This window comes from Podarcis vaucheri (genome assembly GCF_965113315.1).
Source record: "Podarcis vaucheri genome assembly, chromosome: 5".
Taxonomy (NCBI): Eukaryota; Metazoa; Chordata; class Lepidosauria; order Squamata; family Lacertidae; genus Podarcis; species Podarcis vaucheri.
Window position 1 is genome coordinate 44,131,759 of NC_138763.1, and position 20,425 is coordinate 44,152,183.

Genomic DNA, 20,425 nt, shown 5'->3' on the forward strand with positions numbered 1-20,425 from the left:
TTCTAATGGTGCCTGCCCTCAGGAGGGGCACCCGCTGCAGCGAGCCTGTTTCCAGGGGCTCAAAGGCATGTACAACCATTGCAGAACTACAAGGAAAACAATGAGGTAGGAAAAACTCCTCCTTTTGTGAACTGCCCTGCCTTTTCCAAGCTGAAGAACATAGGGCGTTTTCTCTGCGGGTGTATTCATGCCTTTGATGCAGTATTAGTGCATTTCTACTGGACCGTCCACACATCACTCTGCTGTATTAATTGTTCTATGGTGTTCTCCAATATTAGCACATTATTGCCATCTGAAAGGGCACTAAAGCACAACAAAAGCTGGACAAAAAAAAAGTTTCAGTAGGAAGTTACAGGACATGGAAATGAAGCAGTGGGTGTCCAGTCCTGGTGCCTTCAAGGGGCAAACAGTAATGAAAGTGGGATCACGTCTATCTGCCATGATGGCACCATGAGCACAAATCATCATGCATGCACAATAAAAAGGACATGTGGAGGGGGCCATAGATAGACCAGTAGAAAAGCATTTCACTGTCTATCACAGATCCTGGGGGGTGCTTATATGGCAGAGTTTAAATCCATGGATTTCAGTGAGCTCAAATGTGCTTCGCTCCATAGCCCAATTCACCCATCACATGGACATGCTAGCTGGGACTGAAGTCCATAACATTTGGAAGGCATCAAGTTGGTGAAGGCTGCTATAGTTACTGGCTTACCATGAACAAGGATATGCTTCCTGCTTTGCTTCTCCACTAGTTGAAACAACAAACCACAATCCCTGGCTTAGTCCTACGAGGGATTACAGCTCAAACAAGCCACATTCAGGAAGTCAAGAGCAAACCTTGACATTACGTGGTTATTTGTTTGGAGCAAAACAAACCATGACCCCTCACAGAGCAAAGCCAGGGACTGTGGTTTTTTGTTTTCCCTAGGGAGGAGAAAAGTGACAGACACCTGCACATTCATGGTAAACAATTAACTATGGTTTACCATGATGGGTGAGTGCAGACTATATTGGAATGCTGCTGCTTCGTTTTTCTTAAGGCTTGAAGCGGAACTTGGTGTTTGTTCTGGCACTAGAATACACAATGTCTCTGTCTTTTGAATGTGTACTGCATTCAAATATGTATACTGTTCCTGTAATCAACATGTAAGGCTACCAAATTTATTACTTGCTCCTGGTTCTCTGCTTTCAACAGCACTTTGATCTTTAGAGTTTACCCAGTACCAATCCTCACCTCCTGTCCGTAATAAGCTTCTTGTACTGGTTTCTGCAGATCAGGTTTTTGTTAAAGAAACAATAACTCACAAGGATGTGGGGAGGGTTCCTGACATTTGACAACCCTAATTTCCTTTAGCTTTAGACATAATCTTGTTGACTTGGTTTTGAATGTTAATGTACCCAGGTGTATGCACTTGCAACCTTCATTCAACCAGTGATGTTGTAGAATGTGGTTCATAGCTAGGCAGTGTTCAGTGATCCAAGTTTCTCACTTGGTCAGCTTAGGATCATTGATGGCATTCTGCTGAAGCTTCTGAGTCTCCATCCCAGAATACTTTATTTAATTTAATGTGGCATTTGGTTGATTTAATGTGGTAAGTATAATGTTCCTTTATACTTGCCACATTAAATCATCTCGTCAATTAAACTTCAGGCATTTACTGGGCACCCACCTGGTATCCAGCATTGGCCCTTGTATTGCCCTATATTCCCATATGAACCTATCCCCTTCTACAAATGTACCAAAGCCCAATGGCAAATTCAAGTTTCTTTTTCTGACATTTCCTTCTCTCGAGCCATAGTTGCAAAAGGGATTGTTGGGCTTCCACACTAACATCATTCATCTGTATAACCTGGTCATCAAAATCAATAGATGGTCATTTCCATGTATAGAGGATCATTTAAACATTTAGTTAGTAGTGGTGAGTTGGATATTATTCAGCCATCTCAGAGAGTCTATTGAATGCAATGAGCAGGTATTGCAAATGTGTTTATCATTCCTGGCCACAGATATTTTTATGCTCGAAGCAAAACAAGCACACACATGCACACCACATAGCTGAGAGCCTGCTCTGGACAGGAGTTCGTTATTAAGAGCACTTCAGATATGAGGCAGGAAAATTGCACCCTTCCTGAAAGCTACTGCCCAACGCCGACTGCTTCATGGCATTTCATAGCCCTGCCAGCTGGGCCCTGATGCCTGTGTGTGCAGGGAATGGGAACAAGGGGGGAGGGAGAGAGAGCTGGAAAGCAGGAGGGGGAGGAAGAAACAGAGAGGGCTGGAGGAGCGGCCCAGACTGGGAGGTGGGGACATCCTTGTGGCTGGCTCCCAACTCAATCCTGGGAGGGGGGGAGCATGCCTGGTGAAGATTGGCTGCCGGTTCCCCCAGAGAGGCTGCTTTGGAAACCTAGAGGGGGTGGTGCTAAACAGCCCAGAGCCGAGACTTCAACTTAATCTAGCTTCAGCTCACTCCATCCCACCGATAGTGCCAGATACAACCTTGGGGGAGACTGCTTTTGCTTGCCTAGGCGCAGGCACACCCGTTTTAAGAGGCAGGTGTTGGCTCCTTGGCTGGGCTTGGCCCAGGCAGTGCCCTTCATTCAGCTTGGCTCCCATCGGCGCTCGTGGCAACCAGAGTCCCACGTTCTCTCCCTCTCTCTCCCCTGCAGCTGAGGGAGCCCTGAGGGGAGTGTCTCTGAGCCATGATGTCACCCTGCCCATGGAATGCCCTGGGCACTGTGCTGCTGGTTCTGGTGCAGGGCTGGGCGCTGTCCATGAGTCAGGAGTACGACTACTACAGCTGGCAATCCGACAACTTCCAGCATGGACGCTTCTACACTAAGCAGCCCCAGTGCGTGGACATCCCGGCTGACCTGCAGCTCTGCCACAACGTGGGCTACAAGCGCATGCGTCTCCCTAACCTGCTGGAACACGAATCCATGCCAGAGGTAAAGCAGCAAGCCAGCAGCTGGGTGCCCCTGCTGGCCAAGCGGTGCCATTCCGACACACAGCTTTTCCTGTGCTCCCTCTTTGCACCTGTCTGCCTGGACCGGCCCATCTACCCCTGCAGGTCACTGTGCGAGGTGGTGCGCGACTCGTGCGCTCCTGTCATGGAATCCTACGGCTTCCCTTGGCCTGACATGCTCAACTGCAACAAGTTCCCCTTCGACAATGACCTGTGCATCGCTGTGCAGTTTGGAAACAGTCAGGCAACTCAGCCACCAGGTAACTGCATGGGGAGACTGCGATGGGGGGAAAGGACCTGTGCTAAGAGATTGTTTGGGAGGCAATGTCTCTCTTACAGAACCCCACACTCATCCTGCCCATTAGACTTGGGTCCTAGGGTAAGAGGCTCAGGCATACAGCCAACTAGGCACTGGATAAGGGTAGGAGCCCATTAGACCTTGGCTCCTAGGGTAAGAGGTTCAGACATGCATCCAGCTCTGCTCTCGCTGCTCCTGGCTCAGGTTATCGTTCAAAGCTCTGCTGGTATTGCAAAGTGTGCAAGAGACTGCCAGTCTATCAGGGCATAGTCCAGAAGGGTGGATGGAGCACACAGCATGTAGGCTAGGCCCAGAATTGGAGTTTGTCCCCATGTTCATTGCTTATCCAAGCCTTTTCCTGAACTGGTAGTGGCAAGTGGTTTCAAAGCTGAAAATCATCTCTCCTTTCTCTTCATGTTCCAAGACCAGGCAGTTTCTCATTACGTTTACTGTGAGACATTATACAGTACTTGAGGCTCTGAGAAAATATCCTGTCACAGTTGCGAAATGAGAGTAGGAAGTGGCTTTCTCAACACTCACAATATTTGTGGTGTTTATCCCCCTCCTTTCATGAAGTTTACATAATTTCCCATTTCATTATGTTGAAATAGCATACTGCAACGATGAGCTTGGTGCATATGTTGATCTTTTGATTCTTCCTGCCTTCCTTGAATGAGGCTATATGGCAGGGACAGGGAACTTGTGGTCCTAAATTACAACTCCCATCATCTCTACCCATTGGCTCTGCTGAGTGGGGGCTGATGGGAGATGGAGTCCGGTAACGCCTGAAGGGCCACAGGTTCCCCACCCAGCTCTATATAGGGCTTTCCTTGTCCTTGAGATACCACCTCCAAAAGTCCCTTTTCATAAGAAGCATCTTTACAAAAGCAGCAGCATCCCAACACAGGGCAAACCATCCATCTGACCATTTGCCCTGTATCTGTTCCCTTGCAGAGGCACAGGCTTCTACATGGCATACTCCCAGTGGGACAGCTTCCTATCAGTTTCTAGGACAGCCTCTGCTGAAGATTTCAAATCTGTAAAAATATTCCTTAATTGGATTAAACCAGGTTACAGTCATGGGAATAGGGTGGGTCCTGAAAACACACTGCTAGAACCCTAATTTGGGGGGGTCAGAAGCAGGTTACAGGGCTTAAAGGATGGGATGGAAGAGCAAGTGCAGCAAACACACATATCTACCTATGTGTGATCAATAGCAAATTCTTTAGCTCAGCAACCACTGGGAGGCAGTGTCCAATTGAACAGAGAACATCCAAAGAGACGTATAGCAAAGGACACTTGGTTAGATTGGAAACAGGAGCCAGAATCCATGACTTCTCTATAGCTTATCCTACTAGTCAGTGGAATAGGGTACCTTACAAACCCCCACTTTAAGTGCATATGGCAGCCTTGTTTTGTGTACACTGGGTGAGGTGGAGGACATCTCCCAAAATCCATGGTCACATATTTCAACACTCCTTTCCTAGTTTGATGAGCAACATTTTTCATGGATGAGTTTCCACCAGGCTCATTTTGAATTCAGGAGTATCCTTGGAGGCGCAGTATATTATTTCACTCCCCAAACAAGTGGGAAATTCAGAGGAGCCTTTGCAGGATCATTTTCCTAGGAGGATCGCTGCTTGGAGGAGTGAGCAGCAGAGATTTATGGTGCGGCTGTGAAAATCTGTTTATTTACAAATGAACAGGCAGGGAACCAGGAGTAGCACAAATATTGCCTGTTAGCACAGACCTTGGAATCCAAAGTCTAGCAAGCTCCAAGCACACTTCCTGCTTCTTCCTAGTCATCACTTCCAGCATCTAACTTAACACCATCCGTTGAAAAATTGCCCTCCTAAACAACCCTGTCTCTGATCTCCAAGGAAGTCCTATGGGCTTGACTCTCAAAACTTCAGGATAGCTGGCGGGGGTGGGAGACCCTGGAAAAGGGATGCAAAGTCTAAAACAGCAATAGAGCCTAAGGCAGGCATTTTAAGAACTTTATTGACTTGCTGGTTTTCCAGTTAATTTTCACAATTTTATCATTTTATAGTTTCACAACACACTGGTTAGACATTACAGTGCTAGGCGATAACTTGTTGAAATGAAAATGAACTCTCACTCACCCACACCAGGTAGAATACCCTGAGCGACGGCACCCCCAAAGATTGATCATCCATACCAGATCTGGGATGCTAAGGAACACCTACCAACTTGTTATAATGACATTTCTCTGTGTGCGGCTTCAGGAGGGCGCCAGAGATGTCCTGTTCTATTCCTTGTTTCATGCCAGTATTAAATTAGTGACCCAACTTACAGACTCTCCTGAGTAAGGATCTCAACATGCTCACCTATAGAGCAGGTGGCTGGGTTGTGTGTTCTATAAAGTTAGGGGCAAGTTTGAAAAGGCTAAAGAAACGGTGTCTTCATGCAAATGTCAGGTCACACTCAGCTTTCATACTTTTTGTTTTTTGTAGCATATATATATATATATATATATATATATATATATATATATATATATACAGCCTACACCCCAAAATACAATTCACTATGGAAATAGAAGACAACAACCAACTCCCCTTTCTTGACGTCCTAATCTACAAAAAACCTGATGGCTCCCTAGGACACACTATCTACCAGAAAAAAACACACACCAACCGCTACTTACATGCACAATCACACCACCACCCTGCACAAATAAACTCCGTAGCCAAGACTCTCATCTCCAGAACCAAACGCCTGGCTGACAAAGACCACTTGACAACTGAGTTACAGAATCTCTCAAATGTGTTAATCGCCAATGGATACCAGAAAAACAGAGTTACGAAGCTAATCCAAAAAGAAACACCCCCCAAAAACCAAGACACAGAAGAAAACAATGGCATGGCCCTCCTTCCTTATATCAAGGGCACTACAGACAAAATCAGCAAAATCCTCCATAAACACAATATCAAAACAGCCTTCTGCACCAACCAAAAAATAGCCAATATCCTCAGAAACCCAAAAGACAAAATCCAGCTGGAAAACCAAGGAGTCTATGAAATACCCTGCAAAGTCTGCCCAGCCACGTACATTGGACAAACAAACAGACGAATAAATGCACGTATCGCAGAACACAAGAATGCCGTCAAAAAAGAAGAAAAAACTTCCTCTCTTTTCCAACACATGAAAGAAACAGGACACGAAATTAATTTTGCAGATTCCAAATTGCTCTTTAACATGGAACATCACCACAAGAGAATAATCATGGAAGCCATCGAGATAGAGAAACACCCTCACAACATGAACAAGCGTGACGACACGTCCCGCCTGCCAGACATCTGGAAATTAGCCCTCCCCACAAAAACCGACACCAGAACCAGAGGCACACAGAACGCCGTCACCAATCAACCACACCAGACCCAAACCCAGACCCTCTCCACAGACATATTACAGACTCCATCCAGTAGCCAAACTATAGTGGCACCTCCGGATGCTGCACCCCCCTGCAATCCCTACACAGATCTGGCTGGCACAAGGCACAAAACCACAGCTCGCCCCTATACACGAAGCCAAGCCAGAGCACAACTAAATGCAGCACAGCCATCTTCTCAGAAAAACTCTTCACAAGCTCAAGAGGTCAAGACACAAAAGCTTTAGCAACTAATCTACACTTAATGACCCACCCAGTGGTATTCAGAATATCACTCATGAAATCACTCAAGATATCCCTCAAGTAATTAAGGAACAAAAGAAGAAGAGGCACACTAATCTAGGAACTTCCTCTCTGCCCAGAACGTTGGAGGCCATACACCACACCCCTCAACAGTATTTATAGGAACTCAAACACCAGATTCTGCTCTGTTCCAGTAACAAGAAGCCGAAAGCACCAGCCTGAAGATGACGAGTGAGACCTCGTCGAAACGTCGCACAGACACCCCGACTCTTACACGGGAAGACACCCGAAGACACCAAAACCTGCATTTCTGTACCCGTGAAAATCTACGAAAGCATATATATATATATATATATATATATATGCTTTCGTAGATTTTCACGGGTACAGGAAAGACACGGGAAGACACCCGAAGACACCAAAACCTGCATATATATATATATATATATAATGTGCTGGAGTAACTGTAGGCAAAGGATGTCAGAGGTCTTGTACTTTTAATGTTGGTATAAAGCTGGGAGCCTCGTAAGGATCAGCTTCACACATTAAATACCTTTTCTACCTAACTATTAAAAGATAAAGGAGCTCTGTCCTTCTTTACATCTAGGCCAACCCTTGTCTCCTTACTCCTTCTCTCTGCTTTTCTTTCTTCTTCTCTGAAGAGAGGCAGGGTGGTGCTACATCTCATTTAACCCACCCTAGGACACAGAATGGCTTGGGAGTGGGTCCCACCATGTCCCCATGCATTCCACCAGGATGGATAGCCAAAAGAGGGTCCATAGCTTCCCATGGAGCATTTCATCTGCCTGGATTAATAGTAAGCATTCCCCTCAATACATAGCTAAAAGTCCAAGGAGAAGGCTAGTCCTCAGCTTCATTCATCACTGCTGTAGTCATGACATGACCATTCTTAGCCCAGGGGATCCCCAACTGTGGCTCATGGATCATCAGAGGCCCCCAAGATTCATTCAGGTGATCCATGGCATGTTCATATTAAATGCTCACAGCAATTTTTAATTGTATTTTTAATTGCTTCTTTTATTTATTGCATTGTAAGTTATTATACTTATTATTCTATAGAATTCAAATATATAAAAAAGAAGCAATACAAAATACTATACAAAACCATGCAGCGTATAGCCCAGCACATTACAATTGTTACAACAAGCAGAAAAATCATTAACTGGTCCGCCAAGACCCTCAGCAATTTCAAGTGGTCCATGGGGAGAAACATTTGAGCATCACTGGCTTAGCCTACACTTCAGGCTATTCCCTCCAGTCAGCCCAGACCACCAGAATGTTGTTTTGCCCTTGACTGACAGGTTCGCATCATACAACACAGATCCTTGGTTTCCCTCATCCTCTCCCATCAAATATCTCCTTTGATTTATATCATTTTAACCCTCACGCACGCACTTTTAGGGGGCGGGAAGATAGCAAAATTAAATGGAATGTTATTTAACTGGGGCAAGGATAGGGGTTTGTATAATGGGGGAAATTAAGAGGTGGATAAAGAATCAGTTAAACAAGAAACAAATATCCCCCCTCAAAAAAAAAAAGAAGAAGAAGAAGCCTTCTCCAGCTGTTCAAAAGGCTTTCCAATAAGGATTACAGGCTTCCTGTTTGGGTGAGCCAAACTCCCAAACCTTCTGTTAGTTCAAGATACTTCATGACAGGCCAAAGAAAGTTCGTGACGAGGCAGATGATCTGGGATTGAGAATAATCATTATTAGATGTGGGCTGCCCATGAGAATACAGCCAGGAAGTTGCAGGGCCAGAGCTGTGAGCAATGTCCCAAACATTTGGCAGGTGAGGACTCACTTTTTTTCCATCTTGCAGTGTCAAAGATCTGCACCCAATGCGAGATGGAGCACAAGGCAGATGGCATCATGGAGCAAATGTGTTCCAGTGACTTTGGTGAGTCATCCGTTCAAAGCGGCAGGGATTGGGGAGTCTCCGCTTGGGGCATCTGAGAGTGAAGCTGAAGCTCTGCAGAACAACTGTTGAGAATGTGTTGCAAATTCTTTACTTGCATTCCCCTATCTTCTACAACTTACTGGGATTCAAGGTTCCCTTTGGACCCCAGCCTTTGCCATCAGACCTCCAACAACTTCCAGCTTGTTTCTGGCCCAAAGCAAGGTACTGTTTTCAACCTAGAAAGCCTTACAACTCCACTCCATTGCTTAGGACAGAGCTTGTATTATGCTGGCAGAAGGTCCCAACATTCCAAGTGGAATGGGAAAAACCACTGTCCAAAGCTCTGCAGAGTCACTATCTACCACTGTCAATCAGGAGTGGCTAAGGACCATGTTGCTCCAGATATTATTGGACTCCATCATCCCTGATGACTGACCACGGCTGGTGAGAGTTTGAGTCCAACATCGGAAGGGCCACGTGGTTAGTCACCCCTGGTGTGTAGACAATATTGAACTGTTAGTATGACTCAGTGTATGGCAGCTTCTTATGTTTAGGAGCAGACTGAGTCCAAGGTATCTGAAGAACCACCCTCTGAACCTGCATGCTATGCAAGACCCTTTGAGTATTTCCACACCTGGAAATTAGGGAAGAGGCCCTTTTAGGTGGAAAGACCCCGGGTGTGGATTGCCTCCCCACGTAGATTAGCTTGGCACAAACAATATCGTTTAGATGGTAGGCCTATGATTAGAGTGTTGAACTAGGACCCCCCCCCCCCAGACATCTATTTAATTGTGCAATCTTGATTTGTTCTCATTATGTTATTCGGGTGGTTATGGTAGATCCCACTTTCAATAGTGTCTCTGCATACGAAGGTTTTAAGGCACCTATGATCAAGGGTCCCTTTACCTTTACCTTTTTACAGTTTGTTTGCCAATCCATGAATGTCCTGTAGCTTCCTGCTGAGCTCCTGTAACTTTCCATGCAGCAAATGTTCAAGTGTTCCTTGGTTGGTTTTGCACTACAGTGCAAGGTATCCCTGCAGATGGCAATAATGTGGTAACATCGGGGAAGCACTGCAGAACCATTAGTAAAGCGGAACAATGTGTGAGTGGTCCGGTCTAAACCCATAATTAATGCACTATTATTGTGCGAATGCCATGCTACAGAAATATATAAATAAAAGTTAAGACCAGCATTCTGGAGACAGGGCTCCAGGTCTGAAGAATCCAAGATACAAATCCCCACTTGGCCATAGAACTCATTGGGTGACCTTAGCCTAGTCCAACTAACTTTATAGGGTTATTATGAGGGCAGAAGGTTGGCGGGAGGGAGAGAGACACATACACATGGACCTGTGTTCCTAGTAGGAAACAAGGATAAACATGCAAAATAAGCAAAGAAAGCATGTCAGGCCTGCTTGTCTGTTTGCTTAAGCTATTAACTAGTTGTAGCTATTTCATTAGTATTATTTCTGCTGGTGTTTTTTATATCATCTGTATTTTTTAATCTATGTTAAATTTGGCTTAATTAGGCTTAACACCATGCAAAATCTGTTCATTGCCCTGAAGACTGTTTATACTGGAAAATCAACATACACATTTTTAAAACAAATCATCATAAAAATAAAACGTGACGTGCCTCATTCCAGAAGAAAGGAGGCCGGTCTGCTACTTCAGATGATAATCCCAGAAAAACAGTTAAACGCTGAAAATAGGAGGCAAGGATCAGAGAGGTTTGTCAGATCTGTCTCCCAGCAACTCCCCTTTGAGGCATCCATCTCTTTGATGAACTCTTGGCTTCAACAGCGATGTTCCCAGTTGACCATGGCAAAGAGGGTTCAGGCTGACACAGTGTGGTTTAAAAAAAAAAGTTAAAACAAAGCAGTGCAGTATCCGCCCAGCAGCTCTTTTTGCTTCCGATTTCAGCATGACCAGTAAGGCAGTTTATACTGGGGCTAACAAGATAGACACAGGAGAGACCTGTCCAGAAAGTGGTCAGAAATCAACACCTTTACCTTCTTTCCTTGACACACGTCATACAAGCTGGTTCCAGGGAACAACACCACTTTTTCTCAACACACAAGACCAGGCAATTTGGATCATCAGCATCTTGGGCATGATGTGTGGGAAGCCAAGAACCACTTCACATGAGATATTTCCCCTACATATGATCTGGCTCCCAGCCATCTATAGGATCCTCTTCACATAGAAAATCAGTGCATGGATAAAATCACAGTGATTTTCGCCATTATGCAGCAGCTGCAAAGTCCTGCTGTAGTCAACAAAATTGTTCCTTGATGTAACCAACCCTGTACTTCCAAAAAAAAGCTATTAAGATATACTGCATTTTCCATCTTTTTATGAAGCCGACCTACTTGCTATTGTAAATGCTATTGTAAATAGCACTATATGTATACACGCATGTGTTGAGAATAGAATTTGACCTTATCCTAAACACACAGATTAAAAACAAGGATGAAAAAAATAACCTAAAAGCTTAGAAAATAGCACCAACCAATTCATAGCAATCCAAGACATATGGTTAGATTTTTATTTATTTTTAAATGGTATTTAGAACTCCTGCATACGGAACTTCTGTACAAGAATATGTCACTGCATCTGATCAAGTTGAGAAGCATTTGGGATTCAAGAGGGTCACAGAACTTCACTAAATAATACTGATTATATTTTATTGATTGCACTGAGTTTCCCCATGTTTTTCTACATGTTGTTGCCATATGACTCTTACTACAATCGTGGATTCAGCCATCTGAAGTTTTTTAATTGCACAGGTTCTGTGCAAGGTTGTACTTCCTACGCTTTTTGATTGTTGTAACCTTGTTTTCAAATCATTTATAAGGTCAAATTCTATTATTATCACATGCTTGCATAAATATTGCAAATGCGTTTTTTGGCCCTATAGTTATTACGTTGACATTATAGAAAGGTGGAAAATACACTACTGTGTATTATTTATTTATAGCTTTTTTAACCTTGATTTTTGTGTTGTTTATTTCTGGCATGCAGTCAGATATTTTCTTTCATTTCTGGTTTTTGTAGGAGTAGCCTGGAGCACACTTCACTCCACACTTGGACTAAGGACAAAAACCTGGACGACTCGCACCTGTTGAGGGACCTTCCTCCAATGAACCTGTGATGGGTTTATAGAGAACCAGGGTGCCCAAAGCTTAATAGATAGATGGTGGCTTGTCTTTTTGTCAAATACAAATCTATCATTTACAAACAAATATACTTAATAGGAAGTTGAAGAGGAATTCCATGACCTCTCATTCAGTCAGAGGAGACAAACCAGATCCTGACAGTCTGTGTGTCCCAACTCTACTGTATTACCTACTCCTCATCTCCCCTTGGTGACTTTTTTTAACAGGGCCAAATACATAGCTCTCAAACAAGTCAGTCCTCCTAATCCCTGTCCTTATGAACTCACACCCCCTCTTCTTGTTCCTTCATGACTTCACCCAACTGCCTGTAAGCTCCTAACACAGTCTGCTTCCCATTTACCCCTACAGTGGTGAAGATGCGCATCAAGGAGATCAAGAAAGAGAATGGGGAGAGGCGATTGGTGGCTGCGCAGAAGAAGAAAAAGCTGCTCAAAGTGGGGCCATTGAAGCGCAAGGACACCAAGAAGCTGGTGCTGCACATGAAGAATGCAGGTGCCTGCCCCTGCCCCCAGCTTGATGACCTCAGTGGCAGCTTTCTGGTCATGGGGCGAAAGGTGGGTGGGCGGTTGCTAGTCTTGGCCATTTACCGCTGGGAGAAGAAGAATAAGGAGATGAAATTTGCTGTCAAATTCATGTTCTCCTACCCTTGTTCCATGCACTACCCCTTCTTCTATGGGGCAGACCCCCACTGAATCCCCACTCATTCCAAGAACCCTGCTCACTCTTCTTCACAGCACTCCCCACACTTTTTGGTTCCCCACTCTTAGCCCACAGAATACCCTTTTTTATATGGGCTGACCTACACAAAGCCACATACTGTTGGGAGCCCATCCCTGCAACAGGACTCTTTCTTCTAAAGCACAAACTCCATTAGGACCAGCTCCATTAAGTTCCAGGTCAGAGTTCTGCCCATCTTGGAAGCTTTGGAGAACATGCAGAAATCCACCTCATTCCCAACACACCTTCACTAGAAGAATAAGTCTTAGCACCTGCAGCAAACATCTCTTATCAATCCCAGTACACTCAAGCTCCAATAGAGGCTGAATCACACAGAATTTTAGTTGCAACCTTTAGTGGAACATTTAAGGAAAATCCCAGTCCATTCTTAATTCCTACTAGTGAGAAGCCAAAGATTTTGAAACATTATGAGCAGGGCAACCAATGCTTTCCAATCACAACCTTTCATTTTCATAGTGCATTGAACTACTTAGTTACAGGGATGGGAAACCTGCAGCCCACTAGATATTGTCAGACTCCAAATCCCACATCCCCAGCTAGCAAACCTAATGGGCAGGGATAATGAGTGCTGTGGTCCAGCAACATCTGGAGAGTCTAACATCCCCATCCCATCCCTGACTTAGTAGGAGTTGGCCAGGCGCAGTATGAAGCTCTAAACATCTCAGACTGCCAGACACCAGATGTGTTGTACAAGCTACAGTGTCCCAACTAATACTTCACTGGACTGACAATCCCCAGTTCTGGCCTCCTCTCCTAGGTTCTGCATAGCATCTTCTCAGGCCATGTAGAACCTTAAGTAGACCCCAAGCAAGGCCTCCCTAGAAGCCTCCCCCAATTTCCAGCTCGCATGACCATTGGCTACTTCTCTGGCTGGGGCTGATGAGAGTTGTTGTCCAGGTTGCAGGAGGCTGCTGGTCTGTTATATGATTGTGATGCTTGAAGGCGGGTGACACCCCTCAACTAAAAAGTCCAGGTCTTCTGTCATCACATGGTCATTATTGCATCGGCATCTTTCGAGGCACAGATCTGTACAGCATCCTTAAACATCGTGGGGCAGATCCACCCCATAGATTTTGAACACATTCAACACATATCTAAAGCACATGACTTCCTCCCCCCCAAAAAAAATTTAATAATCCTGGTCATGTGCTTTAAATGTGCACCGAATGTGCTTTGAATGTATGGTGGGGATCTGTGTGTGGCAATACCAAGCGAGGTATGAGGCAGTGACTTGGAACTGTTCCTCATACAAACACTCTGCCTGAGGCCTTCATGGTCCCTTACAGAGTAACAGACATCAAGTAATCTATAGGTTTAATTATTCAAGACCATTTGTGATTGGGGATGGACGGACCACTTTGCTATATGAAGCCGTTTATGTGAAGTTTCACTGAAAAATATGCCCAACACCAATTCCGTCTCCTTCCCCTCTCCATGTTTACTTGCCTATGGCCAGTAGAAATATCATGACTATACCAAGTAGGTTAGTGCGCCAACCCCAGAGGAGCACATCAGACCTGTGCATGCACCAGTGAGGAACCAAACCACCAACTGGGCCTGCCTGGTGGCTGTGTCCACCACACAGGATGCCAGACCACCAACTGAGCCTGCCCGACAGATGGCAAACACAGGACGAATGTGTCTCCCTGGGGCCCTTCCATCTGGCAGTTTTCCAGACTCCTGAATGGTCAAGACCAGCTGGCAAGTTAATCCTGGAGCGAATATTTATAGCATCAGCACTGCCAGTTTCACCGCTCCCCACACCAGCTGTGGGGGAGTGGGGGCTGCCCAACACAAAGCAAGCTGTAGGAATTGAGTCTGGCTCCCACACACAGAGAGGTTTTTCACTGGGGCTCATTCCCAGCCAAAGTTTGCTGAGGAAGAGAGGGTGGTAGCTGAGGAGCTCTTGAAAGAACCTCTCTTCCACTCAGGGAATCCTCCGCCCTCAGATTTTCCAGATGAGCTGCTTTGCAAATCATACAGCATGTCACACACACAACTTACTATTGAGTTCATGGTTTTTGGCCACAACTGCGTGTCATGACTCACTTTTCCCTGCACACTACTGAGAGGATGTTGTTGAAGATTCAGCCACCAGTTTGAGCGGTTTTTGTACACTGAAGTGGTGGTGGTTGGGTGTTGCCATCTTGTCCTTTGCCTCAAACCACTAAGTGTCTTTGGCTAGCCTTGCCTTTTGTCATGGCAAACTTGCCATCCTGCTGGAGGGTGCTGAGGGAAAACGACTGGGCTGGTAACTTCTCACACACTGTCCCCTCAAAAATGTGAGCTATTTTGTTCCCCCTAGGACTTCAATCCCCTTCAGATTGGGAACTGGGATATATTTACGAGCTAGGCCATTCCCCACTGTTTTGATTTATATGGCCTGCACATCACTTGGACACTGACAGATTCTCATGGCACCTGACAGCTTCAGAGCCATCATTGCTTGACTTCAGGGGAAGAATGCAAACACCGCTAGCTCCATAAATACCCTTCTGTGATTTACAAAAGGAACACTTTCCACTTCTTTGAATCAGATCATAGAGATGGATTAACAGTGCATTTACTTTTGTCCAAGAATTTCGTGCTACATCTAGTTAGCAAATTAGGTAGAAAATAAAGTGCCCACCTGATCAACACTCACATGGGACTAGTCCTCAAGGCCTTAGCAACCTGAAACATTTACTGACCCAGGTCCACTGAGTAGGAGCATCCCTAGCTTGGGGTTGCTTTTGTTCATGGAGCAGCCTTTTATTAAAAATACTATACTTGGGGACGCAGTCATCTGCATTCAATTTTCTTCACTGAAAATGCCATTTTAAGCTATTAAATTTGGTCCTTTTTTAAAAAAACAACAACAGGTCTTCCATCTTCTATCCTGTCCAATACCCACTCTAATAAATCCCATAGAACCTATCCTGATCACCATCTTGCCTGCTTGGTTTTGCCACCATTTTAGCTGAATTTTTCATTGACCCTCGTTTCATCTTGGGGACATGCATGCAGAACTTAAGAGACTCTTGCTCTTGCTGTGTTCTCTATCATTCAGGATTTTTTCATTATTTTTATTAATTCCAAGTCTTTCATTTAAAAAGTGTTCCAGCTTCATTTTATGAGGTGCTTTTTTAAAAAAATAAAAAATGAATCTTTCACAAAATGAAGCTGGAGCACTCATGTTGTGGCATCTGCAGAGCATTTCCAGCTCAGCCAAGTATTCATAAAATATTTATTTTCTGCTTATGGCAGATCCAAACTCAAAATTAATTCCCATTGATATCATAACTAACTTGCCCCATTGATTTCAGTGGGAACTAGGTCTGGCCCAGCCTCAATGTTTTGAGTCATATGATGTATTCATGCTGCATTTATTTCATGTCAAGGTCATCAGGGACACTGAATTCTGGCACCATTGTTGTGTTTAGAGTACTGCCATTATCATTCTGGTAACGGCAGGCTTTAATCATGAATGTAGCACTCCATTTTCAGTTCCCCTAATCAACAGATAATCAATGAGAAAGCTAAGCAAGGTTTTCTGTCTCAAATTTGCTTGCAAATGCCAACTTATACATTCCGCTCATTTGCCTTTTATCTCAGCATTATTATTTATGGATACTTGTGGATTTTTTAAAAAGGCACTGGGTTTATCAAATTAATATTAATTTTTTTCAGAAGCATCCTTCATAATTTAATTTGAAACGACACTTCTTTTTGATGCAGAAATACTAATAAGCTACAGGAAATTACCTGCAACTTTTGCATCTGATTTCATTGCAGCACTAAACTCCCCTCTTCACTTCCCTCACTGCCAGGTCCATACAGGCCCTGTTAAGAGTTCCTCCACAGCAGCACAGTGGTTCTTGGGTCTTCCTTACATCTGCGACCACACAGCAATAAATAGAACAAAAGCTTTTGCATTATCTTAGCGGGAGAGTCTGCAAAGATCTCTCAATATACCGGAAGCTGCATATTGAGCCACAGCCGCTGCACTCTTTATCATATGCTCAGTTCTGTATGAAAACCGCCATCCAGCGAAGCTTAAAATGTCACACTGCGCTAACAATACAGGAAATTTTAAGAAATACTGTTTATTGAGCGAGTATTGGGAGTACCGTCTCCACAATGTAATATTTTGGACCCGAGTTTGGTTTTTTGTACTGCTTAAAGAACTATTTCAGCTGTTTTTACTGTATGTCTGTGAGCTGCCTTGAGATACATGTAAGAAGCAACTTATAAAGTTAATACTACAGCTGCACCAGGTAGGCTAATTGCTCCTGAGGAATCATGAGTGTTTACCAACTGGCTGAAGACGAAGTTCACCAGTTGCAGGAGGGTGGCTTCTCAGTTGTGCAAGAGCAAACGAGCTGCTAGCATCCTGCCATGTGACGCTTTGTCCTCTTGCACATTGCCAACCTTATGACGGGGAGGTGGCAGCCACATGCTATGACCAGGCAACATGGAGGACCAGCTCTCCGTGTGGTTGCACTTTGTAACTCTACATGGAGCCCCCGTACCAAAATATAAAATAAAACAAGTCATCCCAATCCGTGTTATACCTGTGTAAAATGCCGCCGAGATCTGGCCTTTGGGAGTAAGCTATAGAATCTCAAGCCTTGCTGTAAGTACCAGATGCGATGCGATTCTAAACACAGGGAACATTGTGTGAACTTTAGCTAACAAGGCAGCCTTGTTCTTTCTTTCTATAATCCTTTCTCCTCATTCATTGTACCCGTGACAGATCCTGACCTTTTCCCTAAGGTTATTTCCAAGAGCAGCGACTGTGTTCATTTGCCAAGGATGGTTTATTTCATACTAGAATTCAAATAAATCATCAGTGACATTTCAGCCCCCGATTCGAGCAAAAGCAAGCTGTGACATGGCACTGAGGAGTCTGCCCATGCTTTTTCCTGCTAAGATGGTTGAGGGGAAAGCAGAGGCTACACTACAACTCAATATTCAAAACCATCTGCAAGAGAAGGTTGTTTTAACCTCCCTTTACAGATTAGCTGAAAGAAGCACCATAGTTCCCTACAGGTTCTCTGCTTACACATAAAACCAACCAGCAAGCAGTACAGAGCGAAGGATCTGTCAATTTCATTCTCCCCGTTTCTCTTTTTTCCAATTCTTCGCATTGCAGCAATTTGCAATTTTTTAAAATCCTCATGAAAATTCATCAGCCTTTTAGTGCACACTTCTCCTAATAGATGTGTTGTTGTATGCAATTTTGACTTACATACACATTTTTGCAAGCTATTTCCCCTAACATAATGTAATTTTGTATGCTATTTTCACAAATAACTTCATTTTTCACACGCATACACACACAAAAAAAATATGTGCATTTCTGCAAACATTGCTTGGCTGGAGAACTGCATCACAAAATTTGGCTAAGTGTGAATTTCAAAGGATCGCTGTCTTTCAGTTCATGAATTGTTTTGGAAAGTGTGGATTTGATACCATTTGGCTTCAGATACATATGGAACTGAACTTCTCTTCCATCCCTAGCAAGTGGGAAGAAAGTGAGCCAAGGCCCATCACTCACACAGAGGGTGAACATCTGATGTGGGGAGACCGCTGTACTTGCAGAGCCTCCCTGCACAATTTTAAAACTATTTAAGCTACCAGCCATCACATCTCTTAGTGATGAATTCCAGGAGCTGTATTCTATATCATGTGAAAAAGTACCTTTTGTTTGGCCTGAATCCATTTCCAGTCTGGTTTTGTATCTTGTGTGTGTTCGTGCCCCCCACCCCCAATTAAAAATGCTTCACCCCAAAGAGCTGGAAAATGAGTCGCCATGCACTCCCAGTACACCTCCCCACTTACTGTGGTCCAGTTTGCAACATCAGTCCATCTTTACACATTGTACGGGAACTGGGCCAACATCCATGCCTCCTCTACAGCTCTCCATCCCTCAATAGACTATAGCCTCTATTTCTCAAAACAGAGTGGTCTGCTCCAGTCTCCCTTCTGCCCTGCTGCCCCCAGGTGCCTCGTTTAATTTGCTCCATCTAGCACCCCCGGATTTGATTATTTCACCTTGCATACACACTCCTAAGGCTCCACAGCAAGCTTTATGCATAACTAGGACCCCTGTGGCCCATTCCACCTTCATCACATCAAAAGCCATTTCAGACACTAGGAGCACTGGCTCCACTTTCCAAGGACGCTATTTATTCGTCATATATATATTTTTATATATGCATGTGTGCGTGTGGGTAAGTCTGCTAGAGAGCAGGGGGGGGGGGAAACCTCTCCTATCCTGTAGAAAAGATCCATATCACAAGGCAATTGCCTCAATCCTCCAGCTGGGCTTTGTGATGAACTCCCGTTGGCTGTAGCAGCTTCTGCTCCCTCCAACACAGCAAAGCGTCAAAGGGAAGGAGAATGCCAGGTCCAGGTTGGGCCAGACTGAAGAGCTTTGGCTAAACGCTATCTAGAAAGAGCAAAGTCAATGGTGGGGAGGGAAGAGATGCCGTCCGTATCTGACACAAGGATAGGAAACAGGTCCACCTTGGGGCCACACACGTCTGCCTTCTTTACACAGCAGAGCCAACTTACAGATGCCACCCAGAGGAAGACCCAGCTTCCCCTTCCACACACGCAGCACCTCGCTCAGTAGTGAAACACAAGACACAGACACGTCTGGCAGTCCAGATACCATGAGCCACCTTGCGAGGTGGGGAAGGCCAGCTTCCTGCTAGGGAAAATGGGGGCAAAGGACTTTTTTGCTTCAAGGTCGAGGAAGGAGGGAGAGCCTACAGTAGTCTAGTGCACGAGTCTCCTACTATGCAGTTAATCATGAGTGCAGGACCTCTCGCCAGCTGCTCACAGAGGGAGGGGGCACACGTGGCGGCTGCACCAGCCCCTTTCCTATTAGATGTACAGGGAAGAGTGGAAGGAGTGCACGGTGCTGTTGCTTCGCTCCCCGCAAGTATCAGCAAATACGGGGTGAGACGCAGAGCGAATTCCGCAGAGGGCAGGGCTCCAGATCAGCTTCTCACTTGACGAGCGCTTGGTTGCACTGCCCGCAGACAAAGACGGTCTCCCGCTGGGCATCAGGGGCTGCAGTAGAAAGCACTGGTCAGAGACTCGGCCAAGGACTGTGCAGCTTTCCACCCACAGAACCCAACAAGTATTTTATTAGCCCTCAGGCACACACCCCAAGAGAGAGAAAGCCTCTGTCCTCTGCTACCTCCCCACTGTAGCATTAATTAGAAACAGTGAGAATTACACCCAGCCATTCCCCCAGAAGGGAAACAGCAAGTGCACAAAGAAAGAGGAGCTAACTCCCAAGCTGCCTGCCAGAAAGGCCATCTCTCGCTCTCCCACTCCTCACTCACCTGTAGCCCCCATGTAGCTCTTGGGAACTTTGAAGGAACAGCACCTGGAGCAGAAACTGTTCCCACAGTTCCTGCAGCTCCGCTGGAGGGAAGGAAAGAGAGACAAACACAGCTATAGGAACAAGGTCCCAGGAAGCCATTGCTTCAAATGCAAGGATTCAAGAAGGTCATTCACTGCTGACCAGAGGTCAGGCTTAAGATCCACAAGGCAGGGGAGCAGGAAATGGGAAAGGAGTAGTTGGGGGCATGCTGGGCCAGAGACTCACCCTCTTCTTTAACACAGAGAAAGTGGCTGAACAGCTTGCACAGTTCCCTGCGGAAAACCAGAGA

At 45.0% G+C, this 20,425-nt stretch overlaps 2 protein-coding genes across 6 annotated transcripts in view; one reads left to right on the forward strand and one right to left on the reverse strand.

Annotated features, from left to right (window-relative positions):
- On the forward strand, window positions 1-18,991 carry SFRP5 (secreted frizzled related protein 5). The gene is made up of 4 exons (XM_082223800.1): window positions 1-105; window positions 2,671-3,226; window positions 8,759-8,836; window positions 12,366-18,991. The coding sequence occupies exons 2-4, from the start codon at window positions 2,704-2,706 to the stop codon at window positions 12,707-12,709; spliced, it is 945 nt and encodes a 314-aa protein (XP_082079926.1). The 5' UTR covers window positions 1-105; window positions 2,671-2,703; the 3' UTR covers window positions 12,710-18,991.
- ZFYVE27 (zinc finger FYVE-type containing 27) overlaps window positions 18,907-20,425 on the reverse strand; it is a 12,539-nt gene continuing 11,020 nt past the window's right edge. For all 5 annotated transcript variants that reach the window (XM_082223797.1, XM_082223795.1, XM_082223798.1 and 2 more), the window contains 3 exons: window positions 20,362-20,408; window positions 20,096-20,177; window positions 18,907-19,817 (listed from right to left, as the gene is read on the reverse strand). In XM_082223797.1, coding sequence (XP_082079923.1) covers window positions 19,753-19,817; window positions 20,096-20,177; window positions 20,362-20,408 — 194 coding nt within the window. In that variant the 3' untranslated portion in view covers window positions 18,907-19,752. The remainder of the gene's footprint in view (window positions 19,818-20,095; window positions 20,178-20,361; window positions 20,409-20,425) is intronic.